The sequence below is a fragment of the Canis lupus genome, chromosome X (assembly GCF_011100685.1).
Source record: "Canis lupus familiaris isolate Mischka breed German Shepherd chromosome X, alternate assembly UU_Cfam_GSD_1.0, whole genome shotgun sequence".
Taxonomy (NCBI): Eukaryota; Metazoa; Chordata; class Mammalia; order Carnivora; family Canidae; genus Canis; species Canis lupus.
In genome coordinates, this window is record NC_049260.1 from 91243089 (window position 1) to 91264201 (window position 21113).

At 38.7% G+C, this 21113-nt stretch overlaps 1 protein-coding gene across 1 annotated transcript in view; it reads left to right on the top strand.

Moving 5' to 3' along the window:
- The first annotated feature begins 8216 nt into the window (after nucleotides 1-8216).
- WDR44 (WD repeat domain 44) overlaps nucleotides 8217-21113 on the top strand; it is an 82247-nt gene continuing 69350 nt past the window's right edge. Inside the window, exon 1 of the mRNA XM_038588148.1 lies at nucleotides 8217-8709. Coding sequence (XP_038444076.1) covers nucleotides 8633-8709 — 77 coding nt within the window. The 5' untranslated portion in view covers nucleotides 8217-8632. The remainder of the gene's footprint in view (nucleotides 8710-21113) is intronic.

Sequence of the window (21113 nt, forward strand, 5' to 3'; positions counted from 1 at the left end):
CACACACACACACACACACACAAAGAAAGAAAACCATTACAAAAATGAAAAAAAGGAATATCAACCAATTGCTTTAATTTTTTTTATTATGATATTATCACTTCTGACACTTCACTCATTAACATGCCTCAGTTGTTACAGGCTGGTAAAACTAGAGCAAACTCTGGGGAGATAATGAATAAAATAAAATAAAAGTGTGAACTTAGGCTCAAATTTTGACCACTAAATGCTAGCTGTGAAACTTTGGGCAAGTTACTTAACTGTTTTAGATCTTTTTCCCTACTTAAAACATAGTATATTCCTCATATTACATGGATTAAGTGAAATAATATATGCAAAGTACTTAATAAAGTACCTAGCACTAACTTAATGATAGCAACTATTACTATTTTATTATCACTGAATGACATAAGATATTTGAAACTATCTCAGAAAGTATAAAGAACTATTCTAATGCAATATTACTAGGTACACACAGAGAGCATACCATTAGGCAGGTACCCTATACATAGGTTAACATGTTTAGTATGTACACATATTATCCCATACTTATTTAATGTACATTTGGCCATTTGAAATTTCCATTTGTCTTTGTCTCTTAACACATTTAGTGTAAACACATCAGTGTATATTCTCAAAATAAAAAATAATAAAGAGGACTGGTAACCATCTTTAAATAGATTAAAGGTTTTGTTAGACTTAGTAACCAGATTTATAACCAGTAGATGTAAACTAGAAACACAGATTTGGGCTAAATACAATGAAGAAATTTGTTTACATTTATCAAAAAGTGGATTGGGAAAAAGAAGGAGAAAAAAGTGAATTGGGTAAGGGTGCTTAGCTGGCTTAGTCAGTAGAGCAGCACATGACTCTTGAACCACACATTGGACATAGAGATTACTTAAAAAATAAAATGAAATAAAATAAAAACAATAGTTAAAAAGTGGATTGGGTAAATAGTAAGCTCCATGTCCCTGAAGGACCACTTATCAGGAAAGCTTGTAAAAGGAATCCCTATTTCAGATATGAGGTTTGGACAAGCCATTTTTAAAATCCCTTCTAGTTCTAAGAGTCCATGAAATTCTAATTTTTGCTATTAAATACATGTCTCATGTGTGTATGCACACATGTGTATTAGCCTGATGATTGATATTTCTATATAAATGTTTGCCATTTGAGTCAGCTTTAGCAATTAAAAATATATGTAAACGTCACAGGAAACAAAAACCCCAGTTTTTGGTCTGATGTAATATATTTTTTTAAGATTTTATTTATCTATGAGAGAGAGAGAGAGAGAGGCAGAGACACAGGCAGAGACCCAGGCAGAGGGAAAGTAGGCTCCATGCAGGGAGCCTGATGTGGAACTTGATCCCCAGACCCGGGATCACACCCTGAGCCAAAGGCAGACGCTCAACCGCAGAGCCACCCAGGTGTCCCATGAAGTAATATTTTGAAGCATAAAGTTCATATGTCTTAGTTTACCCCTGTTTAGATCAGGCCATATATATTGCTTATTGTTTTGAAAAACAAAATTACGGTTAGTTCATATTATTAGAAGTGAACCTATATTTTTTAAAATTTTTTAAAGATTTTATTTATTTATTCATGACAGACACAGAGAGAGGCAAAGGCACAGGCAGAGGGAGAAGCAGGATCCATGCAGGGAGCCCGATGTGGGACTCGATCCTAGGACTCCGGGATCATGCCCTGAGCCAAAGGCAGATGCTCAACCGCTGAGCCACCCAGGTGTCCCAGAAGTGAACTTTGAATATTATGCTTTGCCTCTAGAAGCTTCACAGTGCCTTTGGAAATTATCATTACCATTCTCTGGATGTTAGGCCTGCAGCGCAAAAATAAAAATAATACTTTTTACTGGTAGACTCAACTACATTCCAAGATTTGCTTTGTGGGTATTTTTTCCAAGTTCAGCCTCTTAGTGGCACTTATTTGAACTGTTCTAGAAGCTAAGTGGGATGCTTGCAATAGGCCCAAGACTCACAGTCGTGTACTATATGGGCAACAAATCTCAGGCCTTTATTTTGTATTTTAGTGTACCTTGTATATGCTTGGTTATATATTTTCTTTTACTATTCTCCCTCATTTAAAAAGTAATATGGGGCACCTGGCTGACTCGGTGGATGGGGCATGTGACTCTTGATCAGGGTTGTGAGTTAAAGCCCGGCTTTGGATGTAGAGATTATTTAAAAGTAAAATCTTAAAAAGTAAAAAATAAAAATAAAAAGTAATATACATTCACTGTAGAAAACTCAATCATTATACAAAGGTATAAATAAGGCACACATCTCTTAATATTTAATCAGCAGCCAAAGACCATTATCATCAATCATTTGTTAATATTCTTCCAGAATCCTCCATGCTTATGCACACATATACGTAGATAAATGATTTTACATAAATGAGATTATACTCCATATGCAATATTTTATAACATCTGTTTTTATTTAACACATCATGAGCTTTTGTCACGTCAATGAATACAGAGACTGAACCATTAATGACTGTGGTTAGCACATTGTTCCTGTCTCCTAGTAACTCTCTCTTGGAAAAAGCAACCATTGCATATTCCATGTGGTCCTAGTGAGAAAGAGATTCATAGCAGTCTCTCCCTACTTGGTGTATATCAAGGAATCAGCTGACTTAAGGCTGACAAATAAGAGTTCTCTATGCCCTTAGCTAGAGGAATTTCCTAAGGCCAATCAACATCATCTCTGAGATTTAATATATGACCACTGGGACAAAAAAAGTCTCACTTCCCTTGGGATTGAGAATTATTAGGACATTATAAACTAAAGTTGCCTGTAACCTTTTTCACTGACTTCAAGAAGGAAGCTGTGATAGGAAAATTGAAACCAAATCACAAAAAGCAGCAGAGATAAGCAAAGATGTGAGATGGGCAAGAAGAAAGAGACTGATATACTGGACCCTGGATCCAGCCATGCCTAAAGCTACTTCATCTGGACTAGTCAGTGCTGCCATGTGGTAACATATGCTTTCCTAAAAATCACTCTACTACACAAAGTTGTTCAATAAAAACCCCATGGTTTATGTGGAAAATGAGGCTAGGAGTACAACATTCAAAAACTTGGTCACTATATTATACAGCAGGAACTAACATAACACTGTATGTTAACTATACTCAAATAAAAAAAATCTTTAAAAACCCTACCAAGAAAATATTATGTGTTTATGAAGACCGAATAACACCTGACTGTTCTAAAAAACAAAACCCTCAAAAACCCAAAATCAAAAACTTCTGTCCGTGACACATACACAAAAACATACAAACCTAATAAAAATGGTAGTAGCACAGTTTTATACCTATTAAGTGGTTATGAAATAAACACATAAATACTGAAATAAATAGAGCACTATATTTTGAAGACCTGAAGTTTGCTTGTGGAAATAGGCGTCAGAGGAGTTGTGGCTTGTTATTGTGAAGTGGTGGGAGAGTTATCTGAAATCAGACTCTGAAGGAAAATTCTAATGCTTAGATATGGACGGGTGTAACTCAAAATACACACAATGAACTGAGGTAGATGTAAGTATATTTTGTGCATTCCTATGTGACTTGATTCAGCTGAGTGTATTTTTCTGCTTTTACCTAGTGTTTCTGGCTGACAAAAATCACACTAAAGCAAATACAAAATTTGCTTTATGCTCAAATTCTTCTCTAATACATTAATTACAAAGGAATAGACAAGTATTATAGCAGTCCATATTTGATTATGCAAATGAATAAATTCTCTTTATGTTGTTGTTTAAAATAATCTGTTTTATTCCATAGTCTATATGAACAGTAATACATGGCTACTTAGTATTCAGTTACATAGTAGGACAATTTAAATCCCAAACTAGTTTTCTGCATCTCTTTTTTTTCCTGAATCTCTTAACAAATTTCTAGACTATCTTTCTCTACTTTTGGTTTTTGTATACTCAAAGATTGAAAGTCATTTCAATATTAATATCAAGAAAACATCATTAACAGGCACCTGGGCAGCTCAGTGATTGAGCATCTGCCTTTGGCTCAGGTCATGATCCCCGGGTCCTGGGATGGAGTCCTGCATGGGGCTCCGGGCAGGGAGCCTGCTTCTCCCTCTGCCTGTGTCTCTGCCTTTCTCTGTGTGTCTCTCATGAATGAATAGATGAAATCTTAGAAAAGAAAAGAAAGGAAAAGAAAAGAAAAGAAAAGATCATTAAGAAGATTATATGGACCCTAAAAAGACATAAAGATTCCAAAGCCAAATAGAAGTGATTTTTTTAAAATAATACTTAACATCATAATCTACAACACAACTGACCTTTCAAACATAATCAAAGGTTGATTACAGAATTGTAGCTTGGACCTAAGAATTCTTGGCCAGTTTCAGAATAATTTTCTTTTATGGATTCTGATACTTCAAAATCCATAAAAACTCTCACAGAGATTACAATATTAAATCAGTTCATGTCAATATTGTATCTCAAATCATCTAACTCTGCATATAAAAAGTTTTCCCCTGATTTATCACTTTAGCTCTTGTTTGTAAAAAAAAAAAAATTAAAGCCTACACTTGTGACAGTCTTGTCACTGATGCTCCCAGTGAGTACCTGAGTTTGGAGCAAAATTGGCTTCAAGTATACTGCCAGTTTGTATTATTCTTGCCAAGAGAAGAGAGTGAACATCCCATAGACAAATTGTTCCATACACTGGCTGTGACCTGTTGCCTTTGGAACTCCTAAGTAGAGTTTATGCTTTTCAGATAAGGAGACATAAAAATGTTCCTCAACTCACTTTAGCCTCAGACCTGGGTATTTTTTAAAGTCACTAGAAAGGAGTCAGGTAGGAAAAGGTTTTATTCTCATTCTTATCTCTATGTATGATTTTGTGGCATCATACAATTCTGTTGTGAAACTAATTCAAATAACCATTTAATATGCATGTACTTTCAGTTCTGGGGCACCTCATAAAATAATATTCTATGGACCAAAGGTGGGTAAAATTTTCTGTAAAGAGCCTAATAGTAAATATTTTAGGGCCTTGTGGACCATACAGTCTCTGTCCCAACTACTCAACTCTAAAAGTAAACATACAATACATAGACAAAAAGGTCTGGCTGTGTTCCAATAAAACTTTACAGTAGTCCTCCTTTATCCCTGGGGAATATGTACCAAGACCCCCAGTGAAACTGAACCCTGCAGTGCCTGAAACTATAGATAGTACTGAACCCTATATATACTATGTTGTTTCCTATACACACATACCTATGATAAAGTTTAATTTATAAAATAGGCACAGTAGAAGACTAACAATAACTAATAATAAAACAGAATAATTATAACAATAGACTAATAAAAGTTATGTGAATGTGGTGAATATTGTACTGTACTCACCCTTCTTGTGGTGATATGAAATGATAAAATGCCTATGTGATGAGATAAAGGAAGGGAATTGATTTAGGTGTTCTGATGTACTGTTAGATGACATGTCAGAAGGAGAAGCATCTGTTTCTGAACCACAGCTGATCTTGGGCAACTAAAACTGCAGAAAGCGAAACCATAGATAAGGAGGAATTGCTGTATTTACAAAAACAGACAGTGGGATGGATTTGTCCAGTGTATCATAATTTGCCAATCCCTGCTTTGGACCAATAGCCTCCAATTTCTTTTAATGACACCTTGGGGCAGTCTCTTTACGCTCAGAGACCTGAACTATTTCGGCTTCAACTGGTGCAGTTATTATTTTTATCATAAGTAGAATTTTACCTGAAATTAGATTTGATTAAAAAATTTCATTTCTAATAAAGGGAAAAACTTTAACTTCCTTGGACTAAATCTAAAACCTGCTGCTTTAAAATTTTAGATGATTCAGGCAAAACATTCTTAAAAATGGTAACAGGTGATAGGGAGTAGGGGCCTGGCTGGCTCAGTTGGTGGAGTATGTGACTCTTGATCTCAGGGTCATGAGTTCAAGCCCCGCGTTGGGTATAGAGATTACTTAGAAATAAAATCTTTTTAAAAAAATTATGAGGTGCACTTGGGTGGCTCAGTGGGTTGAGGATCTGACTTCTGGTTTGGGTTTTGGTCATGATCTCAGGGTCATGGGATCAAGTCTTGCATTAAGGCCCTGCCCCCTCCCTTACTCATGCTTTCTTTCTCTAAAATAAATAAATCTGTTTTAAAAATTATGACATGCAGTACACATATGCTTTGATGTTACCAGAAACTTACTTTCTCACATAGTAGATAAAAGCATTTAAACAGGCAACTTTAATAGCTCTAAAAATGCTATCTGCTTATAATTTCTCCACTTAGACTTTTTCTAAGCATAATGTTTAAGGTACCTTAAAAGGTCCGAGAGATAGAGGGAAAAAAAAGAAGACCCAAGAGATGTGATATGGTATAGTAAAAAAAAAGCACCAATTCAAGAATCCATATTTGGATCCATTGCTAGATTGTGAGCTCCTGGAAGACAGGTACTAAATTATCTTCTTTGTCTTTTTTCTAAGTAATCTCTACATTCAAGGGGAGGTTCAAATTCAGGACCCCAAGATCAAGAGCCACATGGTCTACCAACTGAACCAGTCAGGCACCCCAACACCAAACTCAATTTTTAAGGCAAACATAAATTCACTATTAGATGACTAGGAAGAGAATAAATTCAGGGAGTTTGTTTGCTCTTTTCACAATCCATAAGGAAAATAAGCATATCTCTCCTAGTGAGCAACAAAAATAATAAGTTAGTATTTGGAGATACCGTTTTATACCTGGGAAATTAACATGTTTAAAACACATAAAAGCTAATAATTACTGGACTGTAACAAAAATCACATCCTCACAAGGACTCAGAAATCCCTTGCGTGCAATTCTGAAATCCAAAAAGTCCTGGAAACTGAAAATGTTTTGTATTTTTAGGAACTTATTTGACAGTCAAATTGATCTAACCTAAACTTATTTGGCAGTACTATCTAACCTGAACTGATGAGGCTATTTACTGGTATTCATTTACCCCGTATGAATAATCATACGGTTTGCTACAAAAAATATTACCATATTTGAACATGCAGTGTTTCCCCTGAATTCCCTGGGATGTTACAGAAGTTACAGTATATGGCATTTGGTTTTACTCAAGCACGCCAGACAACGCTAGATCTTTTCCCAGTTGCTTTACAAGGAGAAATTTAGAACCCCATTTTAGCCTCCAAGGCAAAGAGCCCAGAGCCAATTCAGTCTTTCCTGCTGCCATCTTGAGAAGTAGTTGAGGCTGAGCAAACAGTTCCGAGAGCCCGCCAGTCATGACGTCAACGGGAAACTAAAGCGTTTCAGCGACCACCTAGAAAGTCAATGTTATCACTTTTGTGGTCAATGATCCGTCAAGAAAGAACATCTTGGTCTTTCAAAAAGTACTTATCTATTTTTATCACTGGACATTGGACAATCTAGGGTCAGAATTAAGTTACTAGCTCTTAGCTCTGCCACAGTAGTATCTGTTCAATAAATATTTACCACTGACTGATCCACATCTTGGCCAGTCTGTAAGAATTTCTCTCACATTAAGTGTGGGCAGCAACAAATATTTGTTTAGAGAAAGAGTAACTGGAAGCCTTATGCTGGCTCCGCTCCAGCAATGAATCCATCATTACTTCATGGAACTGGCACACTCCCCACGATCTCATGGACCCCACCCTCTGGCCGGCAGGATCGTCTCTAGGGACCTCAATCAGAGATCCTGTAGTAAACAGCTCGAGTTATTCCCGTAACGCTAGCGGTGGTGGACCTGCCTATGCCCTAGGGTGGGATACTCTGGGCTTGGATAAATGAAGACGACGTAAATGCAAACCACAACGCCAAGGTTTCCCGACATCATTTCCTCACAAGGAAAAAAAGCAGACTCAAAACCACCCCTCTGAAGATGCGGGTCTTCCGAACTCCAGGGTTACAGGGTAAGACAATCCGCCACACCCCACCTACGTTGGGCGCACTCCCTAGGAGCCGAGGCACCACCCCGCTCCTGCGCAGGTTGTAGGCTCCTCCCTCCAGGAGGCTCTTCCCCACCCTCCTCGGCTACTTCCGTCCGTCACCGAACGCCCTCAACGCGCTTGCGCCGTTTTGATAGGCCTCTCGGGTAGCAGAAATCTGAGCGCCGCCGCTCTGGAACCGCCCCCGCCTCCTCTTCGCCCCGCCCACGCTCTAACCGGCCCCTCCCGAAATCTCGCGAGGTTAGGTGCGCGTCCGTATTTTGCGGGCATCTGGCTCTCCCAGCTGCTGTAATTGCTGCTGCGGGAGAAATTGGAGCCGCTGTCGTCGGCGCGCCCGCCCTCCCCCACAGAGAGCCACCGCCTCTTCGCTCACTCTCCCTGTACACCTATCGCCGGGAGCGGCGGCTGCAACAGTCCCTGGACCCACCGCCACCTCCTCAGGCTGCCGCTTGACTGGTCGTTCCCGCAGCGCGGCAGCTGACGGCGGCCCCCTGCTCCTCACCGGCTCCTCACTCTAGATCGTCTCCTCCGTCCCTATCCTCGCCCGGGACCCACCTCCTCACGGTCTCGCCGGGGAGGAGGACGACAAGGAGGAGACGAAAGTCACCCTCCCTCCAGGCGGCGCCGGCCCCCTCACCCGCGGGTGTGTCCTATAAATGGCGTCGGAAAGCGACACCGAGGAATTCTTTGATGCCCCTGAAGATGTGCACCTAGGGGGCGGCTACCCTGTAGGGTAAGTAACTGGAGCTATGGCCCAGAAGCCGGGCGCTCCGGTCCCCCGGTTTCCCCTGTGCCTTCCCCCCGGCACCCCTCCCAGGTCTCGCTGTGTCCGCCACCGCTGCTTCTCTGTTCTCACTCCCGCACTACAGAGGGATTCGGGGGAGGGGGAATGGCCCACCTTGGCAAAACCTCCTCCTTTCCCTGGGGAGCGGTCCCTGGGGCTAAGGAGCCCCTTTCTTGTCTTGCCCTGCTTTCTTCGAGGTGGGACACTTTACGTGTCCGAGAGCCGGCGATTTGTATTTGTGAGGTTCAGCGTTTTACCTTCGAAACATCCGTTTTGGCCTTGGGGACCACAGAGCAGTAACAGAAGAAATTGCACTTCCCGCTGGTTCTCTTCTTTTGCCGCTAACTTACCTATTCGTTTCGAAGGTAGCTTTAATTATCCACCGCCCTCTTCGTTGTATAGAAAGAAAAGGAGCGGCAGAGGGAAAGGTTGGATATTTACTTAGGAAAGTCCTCTAGCTGATGTACCTACATCAACAGTGTTTTACTAAAATAGCACCTCACCGTGAGGCAAAGGAAATCGAAGACACGGTCCTTACCATTAGGGAGAATGCCGTCTTAAAAGGATAGCCGGCCACAATTACAGTTGTACATAACCAACTACAGAAATACAAACAAGTGCTGAGTAATCTGTTCGTTGGAAGAGCCACAGCTTTGTCTTGTTTATCTAATTCTGCAAAATGTTTTAATGATGATTAGTTTGAGAGATTCTGAGTAAGAAAGTGCAGTAGTTGGAATGCTTTGCTTGTCTGGGACTGCTTGACTGGGACTTCTACTTACCGACTCCTCCACTTTTAAAAGTTGAAACAGGATTTAAAGCTATTTTGCCGAACTCCTCTACGGACTTGGGTGGAAATTGAGGCAGTGAAATATATTTTCATGCTGTAAGAACTCGAGAATTAGTGAAATTTGTATATTAATGTAAGTAGACACTTATACGGTTACAGGAATTTAGCTGCCTTCAATTCCCAAATTTTCCCCATGGAAGAAACACTGCTTGATGCAAATAAAGTTATTTGTACTTTCTAGAAGTCATTCTAAAGCTTAATATATTTTATATATAACATATAGCAAAAAAGTCACAGCAGCAAAATCAGAAAGAAATGTACGTTGTAGATGGCAGATGTGTTTCCACCAGCCTTCCTATCACTATTACGAGATTTTTGGGTGGCAAGGCCCAATCTTGAGTTGGCACTGAGTCTCCTTCAAGTTCAGTATCTGAAACAAGTTCATAGCTAGATGGTACAGGATTGAAAATACTTTTGGCGCCAAAATGTTTGGATTCCCTTGAAATTAAATTTTGTTTTTGTTGCTTTTCCCTTTGAACTGTCGATTTAGGTTGAATGATATACCTAATCGATTAATGCTTTTGAGTATGTGTGGAGTGGGGAAGGAAATAACTATGTATATGATTGTAATCATTTTAGAAATATGTGAATATTGTTCCTTCTCAGTGAACGAAACATTTAATTTTGAAGAACAGTTATATCAGGAGTTTATTTTGTCTAGTACTTGGCACAGAAAGAACCCAAATGTCCATTCCCTTGTCCTTTCTTGGAATTAACAAATTTAACTTCACACAGTGGTTACTTTGAGAGGAAGTATGCAGAACTTGGAGCTATTTAACTTATTTAAATCCAGTGAGTCATTTTGATAGAATTGATAGAATCACTTCTTGCCTCTTGGGATAATAGAGCTTCTCAAGTACTTTGATCCTTTGATAGTAGGTGAAAAGTAAAAACGTCTCTTGGGACCTAACCTTCTAATTTTAACTCTAACTTCTCCAAATATTAATGGTGTTGAACTCTATGGGTAAAGCTATAGTGTCAGTCTGTGAATTTCATGGCTCCCATCTGTATTAGTAGGGGGGATTTGGAAGAGAATTAGGTTCGTCCGGACAGTTGCATCTGAAAAGAACTAGTAGTACTGGGAGGACTGAAAATGGTTGTGGCATCATTGATATTTCCTCTGTTGTGACAGGTTTTGTCTTTCGTGTAAGATACCTTGAAGAGAAATGCAATGAGAAATCTTGATTTGTGGAAATAGATGGTATCACTAGATATCTGGTCACCAGAAATATCTTCTGTCCCTTGATTGAACTGCAGTGGCACACCATACAGACTCTTAAGAATTTAACAAGCTGAGTTTGCAAACTTTAAGAAATTTTCCTTGCTGACGGGTGTACCACAGTACATAGATCATTTCATCAAATTGTAGTGAACCGGACAGCCCCGGTGGCTCAGCGGTTTAGCGCCACCTTCATTCCGGGGTGTGATCCTGGAGACCCGGGATCGAGTCCCATGTCGGGCTCCCTGCATGGAGCCTCCTTCTCCCTCTGCCTGTGTCTCTGCTCCTCTCTCTCTCTGTGTGTCCCATGAATAAATAAAATAAAATCTTTAAAAAAGAAAAACAAATTGTAGTAAACTGATTCACAAGTGAAAGTTATCTCATGTTTTGTTAATCAGAATCCAAATACACAGTCCATTTCCTGAAATTGATTTATTTCTTCTGTTCCCTTCAGTGGTGTCTTCAGTTTTGTTCTACTCTTTATAGGTTAAAGATCAGCCCAGTTTCTTAATAGAAAGACTTCATTCCAGTACTGCCTACTTTTCCACGGTGGCAGATCTTCTCCAATTGCCCAGCTTTGCAATATTCACCACATATGTTTATATTTTTTTAATTTAATTTTCTTTTTTTAAGATTTTATTTATTTATTCGTGAAAGAGAGAGAGAGAGAGGCAGAGACACAGGCAGAAGGAGAAGCAGGCTCCATGCCAGGAGCCTGATGTGGGACTCGATCCCGGATCACACCCTCGGCCAAAGGCAGGCGCCAAACCGCTGAGCCACCCAAGGATCCTGTATTTTTTTAATTTTCAAAAAGATTTTTATTATTTGAGAGAGAGCACAAGCAGGGGGAGCAGCAGAGGGAGAGGGGGAAACAGGCTCCCCACTGAGCAAAGAGCCCAACTTGGGCTTGATCCCAGGACCCTGGGATCCTGATCTGAGCTGAAGGCAGATGATTAACCAATTGAGCCACCCAGGCGCCCCTATAACACCACATTTATAATGCTTAAGTTTGATTGATATTTTAGGTCAGATTTCCTTGTTTTCTCCATTTTTACGTATGAGGAACCTTAGACTCAGAGAGATTAATGAATTGGCTTATGAAACACAGCTTGTAAGTGATAGAATTGGGATTTGAAGCCAGTTTTTCAGACTCATAGTCCAGTATTTTTTTTTCCAGTACATCATAGCTATGCCACACTGTGTGTAAGTGTGTGTAGAGATTCTGGAGTAGAATGCTTTAGGACCAGCTTGCTGAATTGAACTGATGCATCTATTTAAAACTGGCAGCCCACTTTTCAGTTCTCTTGGCTAGAAATTCCCACTTTTCTCTTTCAGGAATGTTTATTTTGTCAGATATGATTTTTTTTTTTGGTGGGCAGAAAGCAAAATTTATTGAGAGTACAAAGCTTCTGAGGAGGGAGGGGACCCAAGAGGGTTCCCTAAGATAGGGATTTAATAACATCATACCATGTTACAGCTAGAAGGGGCATCTAGTTAAATTTCTGCATATAAATTATTGTGGGGGCACCTGGGTAGCTCAGTCAGTTAAGTGCTTTCAGTTAAGTGTCTGCCTTGGGTTCAGGGTTCAGGACCCTGGTGGGTTCAAGCCTGGCAGCCCCACATCTGACTCCCTGCTCAGCAGGGAGCCTGCTTCTCCCGCTGCTGCTCCCCCTACTTGTTCTCTCTCACTCACTCACTCTCTCTCTGCTAAATAAATAAATAACCAAATAAATAAATAAATACATACATACATACATACATACATAAATAAGAAAACCAAAGCCTAACGAGGGAAAGTGACTTGTCCAAGGTGCCACAGCAAATTAATGGCAATTAGGACTAGAATCCAGGTCAGTTTTGCAGTCTTTCATTCTTTTTGCTACTTTGCTATGTTTTGATAAAGCAGGAAAGGGAGGAGGAAGTGTGGTATAGTAGAAAAAGCCCTGGACTCTGAGTCATTTCATTTCCTCATCTTTAAATTGAGATTACAGCCTGAGAACTTCCAACTCTAAAAGTCTGTCATCGTGTTGAGGTTTAATAGTGTGCTTTTATTGGTAAGCTTTTGTTCTTGGGAAATCTTTCCATGATTTTCAAGATGAATGCTCCTGCTAGTTGAATGGATCATACATACACTAAAGACTGGCAGTAAGAACATGTTATAAAAATAAATGTGACATTTTGAGCATTCTTTATTTTTTAGTGGCAACCAAAATATTTTTGAGGCTTTGAAAGGATGGATAGAATGGTAACATTTTTAGGATAGGAAAGGATGAGAAATCATTCAATGCAGCCCTCTGATTTTTTAAAAATATTTTATTTATTTATTCATGAGAGGCAGAGACATAAGCAGAGGAAGAAGCAGGCTCCATGCAGGAAACCTGACATGGGACTCGATCCTGGGACTCCAGGATCACAACCTGAGCCTAAGGAAGACACTTAACCGCTGAGCTACCCAGGCGTCCCATACCCTCCCATTTAACTGAGAGAAACCTAGGTTTAGAGAGGGAAGGTCAACCCATTGCTGATTAGTGGCAGACTTGAAACTATAACCCAGGTCTCCTGATTCTTCATTTGTACCATGCTGCCTTGTCTGTGGAAGGAGGGAAAGTATTGCTAGCTATCCCTGCTCTAGGTTACTGGCACTTACCCTATTAGTGGGGTATTAAGATGGTCTCCTATCTATGGTGGTTCTGTTTTGTCATGCCCTGATGTCAGAGGACATGGACTGTTCTGTCTAGGATTCTAGCTTTTGCCCACTAATTTTCTCCAGATCAGGATGAAAACCGGTGGCAGAATAGTTGATCTAAGAACAGTGATTGTTACTCAGTTTAGTTTCAGGAGTCTAGTAGGAGCCCCAGTCTTTTTTTTTTTTTTTTTTTTAAATAGGCTCCATGCTCAACATGGGGCTTGAACTGAGGACCTTGAGATCAAAAGTTGCATGTTCTACCATCTGAGCCAGGCAAGTGCCCCACTAGTCTTTCATTTTAGATTGGAGTAATGGTGAAGTCTTTATTTTTTTTAAGTCATGAGAACTGAGATCAGACTGTCCTGAAGAATTGTTCAATCTGAAAACAAAAAGTTGCATAGCCGCCTTTGTTGAAAACTTAAGCTTCTCACTTTACTTAGGCATCAGAAATATTTCCCTCTGAAGTGAAAATAGATACAAATTTCGATTAAAAACATTTGTGCAATATGGGTTACTTTAGGAAAGATTCCTTAAAATGGCTGTTCATAGACTGGCATTTAATCAGATTATATTTATAAATCCCAGATTATTATTGATTGCTTTTGGCTTTGTGGATTGATAGAAATATATTTGTAAAAGCTGTTTATCACACCCACGTAATTTCATGTTGAAGCGGGGCGGGGGGGGGGGGGGGGACAGACCTACATGTAAGGTAAATTCAGGCTCTAAATTTAGTGACCTCCAACTGTCAATTGGTGATTCATGGAGATAGGACAGTTCGTATTAGTATGGCAGTTTGGGGGCTCACTTTTAATCTGTACAAACTCCTGTAAACTGAAAAGCTTACTTGGCTCTTGTGATAACCTACTGCATAACATAGAGTAGATAAAATTTAATTTTTAAGATGTTGAAAACCTATGTAGTTTTAGGATGTTGGCAATTCAGTGGTGGGCTTACTGAACAGTAAATAATTTCTGATTTTTGGTATTTGAGACTTACTGGGTAACCTTTACATTATACAACCTTCCTTGTGTTCTCTTCATTGTTTTAACTTTGACAAAGTCAGGTGAATTTACCAGGCAAACCCCTTAAAGATGCTGTTTGTTTCCTCCTCATACTCTGCATGCAATTCTGGTAATTACTTCCTGGGGTAGTGTAGGTGGAGGAAGGGTTTGGTTGATGGGGGTGGTGATTGAGGCACAGGGGGTGAGGATAGCCCCAGTAGCCAATATAGAGACCAGGTTATAAGGCTGCTTCCTGGAGCGTAGATAATTGAGATAAAACAAAGCACACCATTTACTATTGTTTTAGATTCGCATCTACACAGTGTGAATTAAATAATCCTTTTTGTAAGAGATTAATAGCCCATAAGAAATACCTTAAACAAAATTTAAAGTAACAAAAACTGTAGGTACTTTATGATGTCCTCCTGATATCTAACTTAAATTGATAAATAACCTACATTTCTGTTTTTCTACCCAGAGCTAAACTAATTTCTACAAACTTTCACTCGGTCTGTTCTCTTTTAGCTGTGGGATATTATTCAGATAAACCTTTAATTGGGGGCTTTCCTTACTCTTTAGAGCAGAACCCCCATTCTCTTATTTCAGACTGAGTGGGCTTTGTGTTAGTTTGTCATCTCATGATTTAAAATTGAGGAAAAAGCATGTGAAACTTAATGTGGGCCTCATACCTGATGGCAACCCCTATGTTTTTCCCCAGTCAGTATACAAATTTATCTTGGTTGCCATAGCAATCAGCCTATCAGTTATTCTTCTAGCTCCTTTGCCTTGTCTCAGCTACTAGGATTACCATATAATCAGGTTCTGTTAAAGCTCTTCAGGTTTTAGTATTTTATTGCCAGCTGCAGCTGTCTGGCAGTTTATAGTTTGGCATTCCATCTGGGTAAATTAGTTTTAAGTCCGCAAAAACTTTTTGTCTCCAAACATTTTAAGCCTTCAGAATTTAAAAAGAATGCATTTAGGCAACAGTTCCTCACACTACTGTTCCCAGTTCCATTGTTAGTCATTGTCTTGAAGATTGAATACATTGCATCACTGACATCCAATGGCCATCCTTTTGTAATATCAGCTAGAATAAATTTCAAGATCAAGAGTGATCAGTTAAGAAATAAATTTGCAAATCATCACAAACTAGCTGAAGTGACATAAAAGCACCTTGATTCATCAGCAGCTACCAAATAAGCAATCTGACTTCTAACAATAATGATTTCTGTGGGTTATAGAAAGAATGACTCTTAGATTAATTCATTCTAACTTGAGAAAATTGTTTAGAAATTAGGAAAGGTTATCTTTCTTTTGCAGCCTTCGAATAAATGGGAAGGGAAAGGTAAAGACTGGATAGTAGTGGAGGTCGTTATTATAAGCCTTTCTATTTACTTGACAAGTACTTTTTAATCTCTTAAAAACCTCAGTAAATGTTTACTTGTCTTGCTAAAAATAAGGATATTGAAGAGGTACCTGGCTGGCTCGGTCAGAAGAGCATGACTCTTGATCATGAGTTGGAACCCCACGCTGGATGTAGAGGTTACTTTTAAAAGGGGGGGGGCGTTCCTGGGTGGCTCAGTGGGTTAAGCATCTGCCTTTGGCTCAGGTCATGATCCCAGGGTCCTGGGATCAAGCCCCACATCGGGCTCCCTGCTCAGCAGAGGGCCTACTTCTCCCTCTCCCCTCTATTTCTCCCCCTGCAGCAGCGCGCTCTCTCTCTCTCTCTGTCAAATAAATCTTTAAAAAAATTAAAAACATTGAAGAAGTATTTAGGATTTATAAAATTGGTTTGTGCATTATTAGTATTTGTGTTACTGTTTGGTGCTCATGCTTATTAATATTGTATGATGTAACTTCCAAATAAGCACAATTAATAATCTCAGGTTAACTGAATTGGACAAGGTTATTAATCTGCTAAAGATTTAGCCAGTATTCCTGTTTCTATACATAACAATAATGTCTTTTTAAACTCAAAGTAGAATTTTAATCTTAAGATTTTTTTTATTTTTTTACTTTTCAAAACATGTTTATCTTGTTAAACTAGAAGATTATGTACTAAGATTGTAAGTTTGTGAATTAATAAATGTTCCTGGCTTGAATTCTTGTTGAAATCATGATTTGAATGGCTTCGTTTTAAGACTAATATATCCTAATCAAAACTGTGGTGAAATTCTGATAATGCTCAAAAGAGAACTTTATTTTAGTTCCACAAATAGATTTAAGGGCAATAAAAGCTTTACTTTTCCATAGGGCCCTAATCCTGATCATTTTTATATAGAAAGTGAGGAGTGAGGGGGAAGATAAAAAAATTTTTTAAATGGAAATTTCTGACAGAAAACCTTAATATTTTCCAGTGGGTAACCTGTACAGAGCAAGCCATACCTGTATAAAACCTACTTGACCACTAATTGTCATAGACTATTCCGGTACAAACTCGTTGAACTGTAGGCATTCTTATGAACCACAGGTCAAACTTTCTAGAGAACCAATGAATAGAATGTAGAAGCTGTATTCAAACCCACTTTCTCAGAAGCAAGCATCCTGGTTACTAAGTAGGCTCAAGAGAAGAGGTGGGAGTGTTTTTTTCTGGCATTGCTCTCGAACTGGAAAAACTAGCCAAGGATGAACTTAATATCCATCTCATTTACCCCCAGCTTTCTCCTTCGTTTACCCAGTGTCATTACTACAGAAATTCACTAGCATTTAATAACTTATTGTCCCTTACAACTGAGAAGGGACTGTGATGGCCACTATAACAGCTGGGTCTTTGGGAAGAGTTAGGGAAAGATTGGTTAAATCGGATATAGCAGATGTGTTGGTAAGTGGGATTGGTTAGCATTCCACTTGTGGGGGTAGGTTTATTGGGTTAATGGAAGACAGGTGAGCAGAATGAATAGGTAGTAGCTTGATAAAATTAGTACATTTGTGAGTGGAAGTGAGTAGGTTTGTCAATACTTTGCAATTGATATTTTATCTATATTGGGTTGGCTTTAGAGATTAAGGCTAATGACTGAGATCAGTCTCTTTTCCTTTAAGTGAACTTTACTGTCCCTATTTTGTTCCAGGCCATAGCTCTTGGCTGTTGACCTTTAACTTTTGCCTTATTTCCCAGCAGAGAGAGATGTTCACAGCTGCTATGTAGTAGCAACAAAAGGTTTAGATGGTAATAGGGATGGTGAGTAGGCATGCTCTGTGGTGGTCCACTTCTCTTCACATTTTCTTCTACTTTTGAACTTCCTGGTTTTCCCAAATCTGCACCCCCACTCCTACCCCAGTTCCTATAAGAGTAAAGACGGAGGAAATGGAGGGGGCTGAGGCAAGGACAGTGGTTTGGATTTATGGAACCTTTGTAACTTGAGGACATCCTGTACTCAGCAAATATTAAATGTGAACAGTGAAGCCTTGGGAGGTGTTGTCAGTTATCCCGTAGTCATATCAATTTCTTGTTATCAATTTTTTCTTCCAGGGATGAATGGGTTCATAATAAGTATTATAGTCCTGTGTGTTGTTATGTGTAAAGAATAATGCCATGCTGTCAACCAGTGTTGGGCATGAGTTTTCAAAGGTACTTCTTTAGTCACATTATCTCTTCTGATTATCCTGCAGCTCTATGAGGCAGAAGGGACAATTTTTGTGGGATAGGTAGGACAATTTTTATCCTAATTTTGCAAATAAAACTCAGTCCAAGGTAGATAAGGGCTAGCCAACAGAAGTGGAACTTCACTACTTTGTGGTAATTAGATAATGGTTTTGAATGAAAATATAAAACGTTAGGTCTCTCCCTACTTTCCTTTTCTAAACTGTAAACATTTGTGATGTTATATTTTAAGTGTGAATTGTTAGAGTGATGAGACTAACTCTCCTGCCATTTGGGTATGTATAATTTATTGTTTAGAAAAATAAAAAGCAGGGGAACCTGGATGGCTCGGGCGGTTGGGCATTTGCCTTCAGCTTGGGTCAAGATCCTGGAGTCCCAGGATAAGAGTCTCGCATCTGGCTCCCTGCTCAGCAGGAAGTCTGCTTCTCCCTCTCCTCTCCCTGCTTGTGCGCTCACTCGCTTCCTCAAATAAATAAATAAAATCTCTAAAAAAAAAATAAAACAATAAGCAGTATTTTTCATGTTCTTTTTAAGCTTTGATGGAATTGATTATGGTACAGTAGCTGGGTCAGAAAATGACCTTGCTGCTGCAAGAGCTGGAATCCCAGATACTTCTAACTACATTTCGTGGAGTATGTTCCTTGTTCCTAAGAGAAAACCCCTCAAGATGTGAGCTATTGCTGATTGGGCTTCTGTGCTTCATCAAAAAGTCTTGATCCTGGATTTTTTTTTCTGTGTTTGTTTTGGAGATTGTTGTCACTTGTTTACTTAGGCCACAGTTTTGGCGAGGGGGGCGTTGTTTTGCTTTTTTGGTATAACTGATCATATTTTTGGCTACAAGCCACTAATTGGAAACACAATGCTTCTTTTTTTTTCTTCCCCTTGAAAGCTGTTTTCTAGCAGTCACAATGAATGCATGTGGTAGTTATTAATATTTTCCACCTAATCAAACCTCTTTTGGCTGTCAAATTAGTAGGAAAAAATGCATTCCTCGTAGCTAATTAGAAAAATAACATTATCAGTAATTACTATTTAAGATCTAAGATTGAATAACCTTTTTTATAATTAATAATAAATGTGCCACTCAGAATGTTTTATGTAAATAAGCATTTAAGGTAATTTGAGATTTTTCTAGAGTATTGAGTCTTTAATACATATTCATTAAAGTATGCAGAAATAGAAATTCAAATACATAAAGCATAGTTATATAATATAAAATTTATAAAATAAAATGCTTAATATTAAATGTACTGAAGTATGCTTATTTTTCTATTCATGACATGGAAGGAGAACATGAATAATTAAAAGCTATCAGTTACACCAAAACCTCAGTTCAGTCATTAGTTTACAACCTCTTTTTCCATCGAGGCTTTTATCATAGACAGCAGTAAATTAAAAATAAAAATTAAAAAAAAAGAATGGTTTGGTTTGATTTTTGTTCCTCTGCCCATCTTTGGTAATGAGCAGTAAACTCAGAAGGAGAAAAAGGAAGAATCTCAAAGTCTGAATAATAAGTTCACTGACAATAGAATTGATTTATGTAAAAAATTTTAAAGGAGGATTGTGACAGATTCTTTAAAGTTCAAATTTTTATATAGGCTGATCCTATTGGCATTTACTTTTTTTCTTTAAGTAAGTTCTTCACTCAGTGTGGGACCTGAACTCACAACCCAAGATCAAGAGTCATATGTTCCAACGACTGAGCCAGCCAGGCGCCCCGCCCCCACCTTTTCCTTTCTAAGATTAATACACTATTGCATGTTTTAGATAACTTGCAAAAATCATATTAGCACATTAACTTGCTAAAGCTTCAGATATGGCCCATAGCCCACCCAGCCTCTTGTTTATTTTTAAAGAGTAAGTTACAAAGTGATTTAGCATGACTGTGTTAGTATTGACTTCTCTAGGCAGTCATAAATTTAGTTACCTGTTTCTGTTATGATTTTACTAGAAATTACTTTAAATCATTAAGAGAGAGACGCCTGGGTGGCTCAATGGTTGAGCATCTGCCTTTGGCTCAGCACATGATCCTGGAGTCCCAAGATCGAGTCCCACATCAGGCTCTCTGAATGGAGCGTGCTTCTCCTCCCTCTGCCTATGTCTCTGCCTCTGTGTGTGTGTGTGTGTGTGTGTGTGTGTGTGTGTGTGTTTCTTGTGAATAAATAAATAAAATCTTTAAAAAAATCATTAAGAGATGTGACTTTTATCTAACCCACTTGGGCAAATTGGGACATTGTGAGATAGATGCCTTTTCCTGGAGTTGTTTTTAATGTGGGTATTTATTAAATGTCTGTAAATGTGCAAACTAGAATGTTTTTAGTTTAGAATTCTTGAGTAGAAAAAAAAAAGAATTCTTGAGTAGGCCCAGGGAACAGATATATTTTTCTGTTATTTTTGTTAGTAAATAGATTATCAAGATGTTCTTTCAGGAATATGGCATAAAGCTGCATGAATTATATAAATCAGTTTTGAAAAATCAGATTGTCATTTTAGACAGAATGCACATCATTGCTTAAGGATCTCCTTTAAGTTTGTAATTTATATGTGATTAAAAAAAACAAAAATATGTGACTAGATTTATATTTCTTTATGAAGTTTTCTTTGATTTTATTAAAGATTATTTATAAATGTTGCCACAAAACCTGCTTTAAAAAAAACAGCTATTGTGCCAAATTTTTTTCACCACCTATTCCCATTAATATGGATAAAATCATTATTAGGGTTTTTTAAGATTTTATTTATTTGGTGGGACACCTGGGTGGCTCAGCGGTTGGGAGTATGCCTTTGACTCAGGGCGTGATCCTGGGATCAAGTCCCGCATTGGGCTCCCTGCAAGGAGCCTGCTTCTGCCTCGGCTTATGTCTCTGCCTCTCTCTCTGTCTCTCATGAATAAATACATAAATCTTTGGGAAAAAATATTTTATTTATTTGAGAGAGAGTGTTTATGTGCATGAGCAGAAGGTAGGGGCAGAGGGAGAAGCAGAGTCCCCACTGAG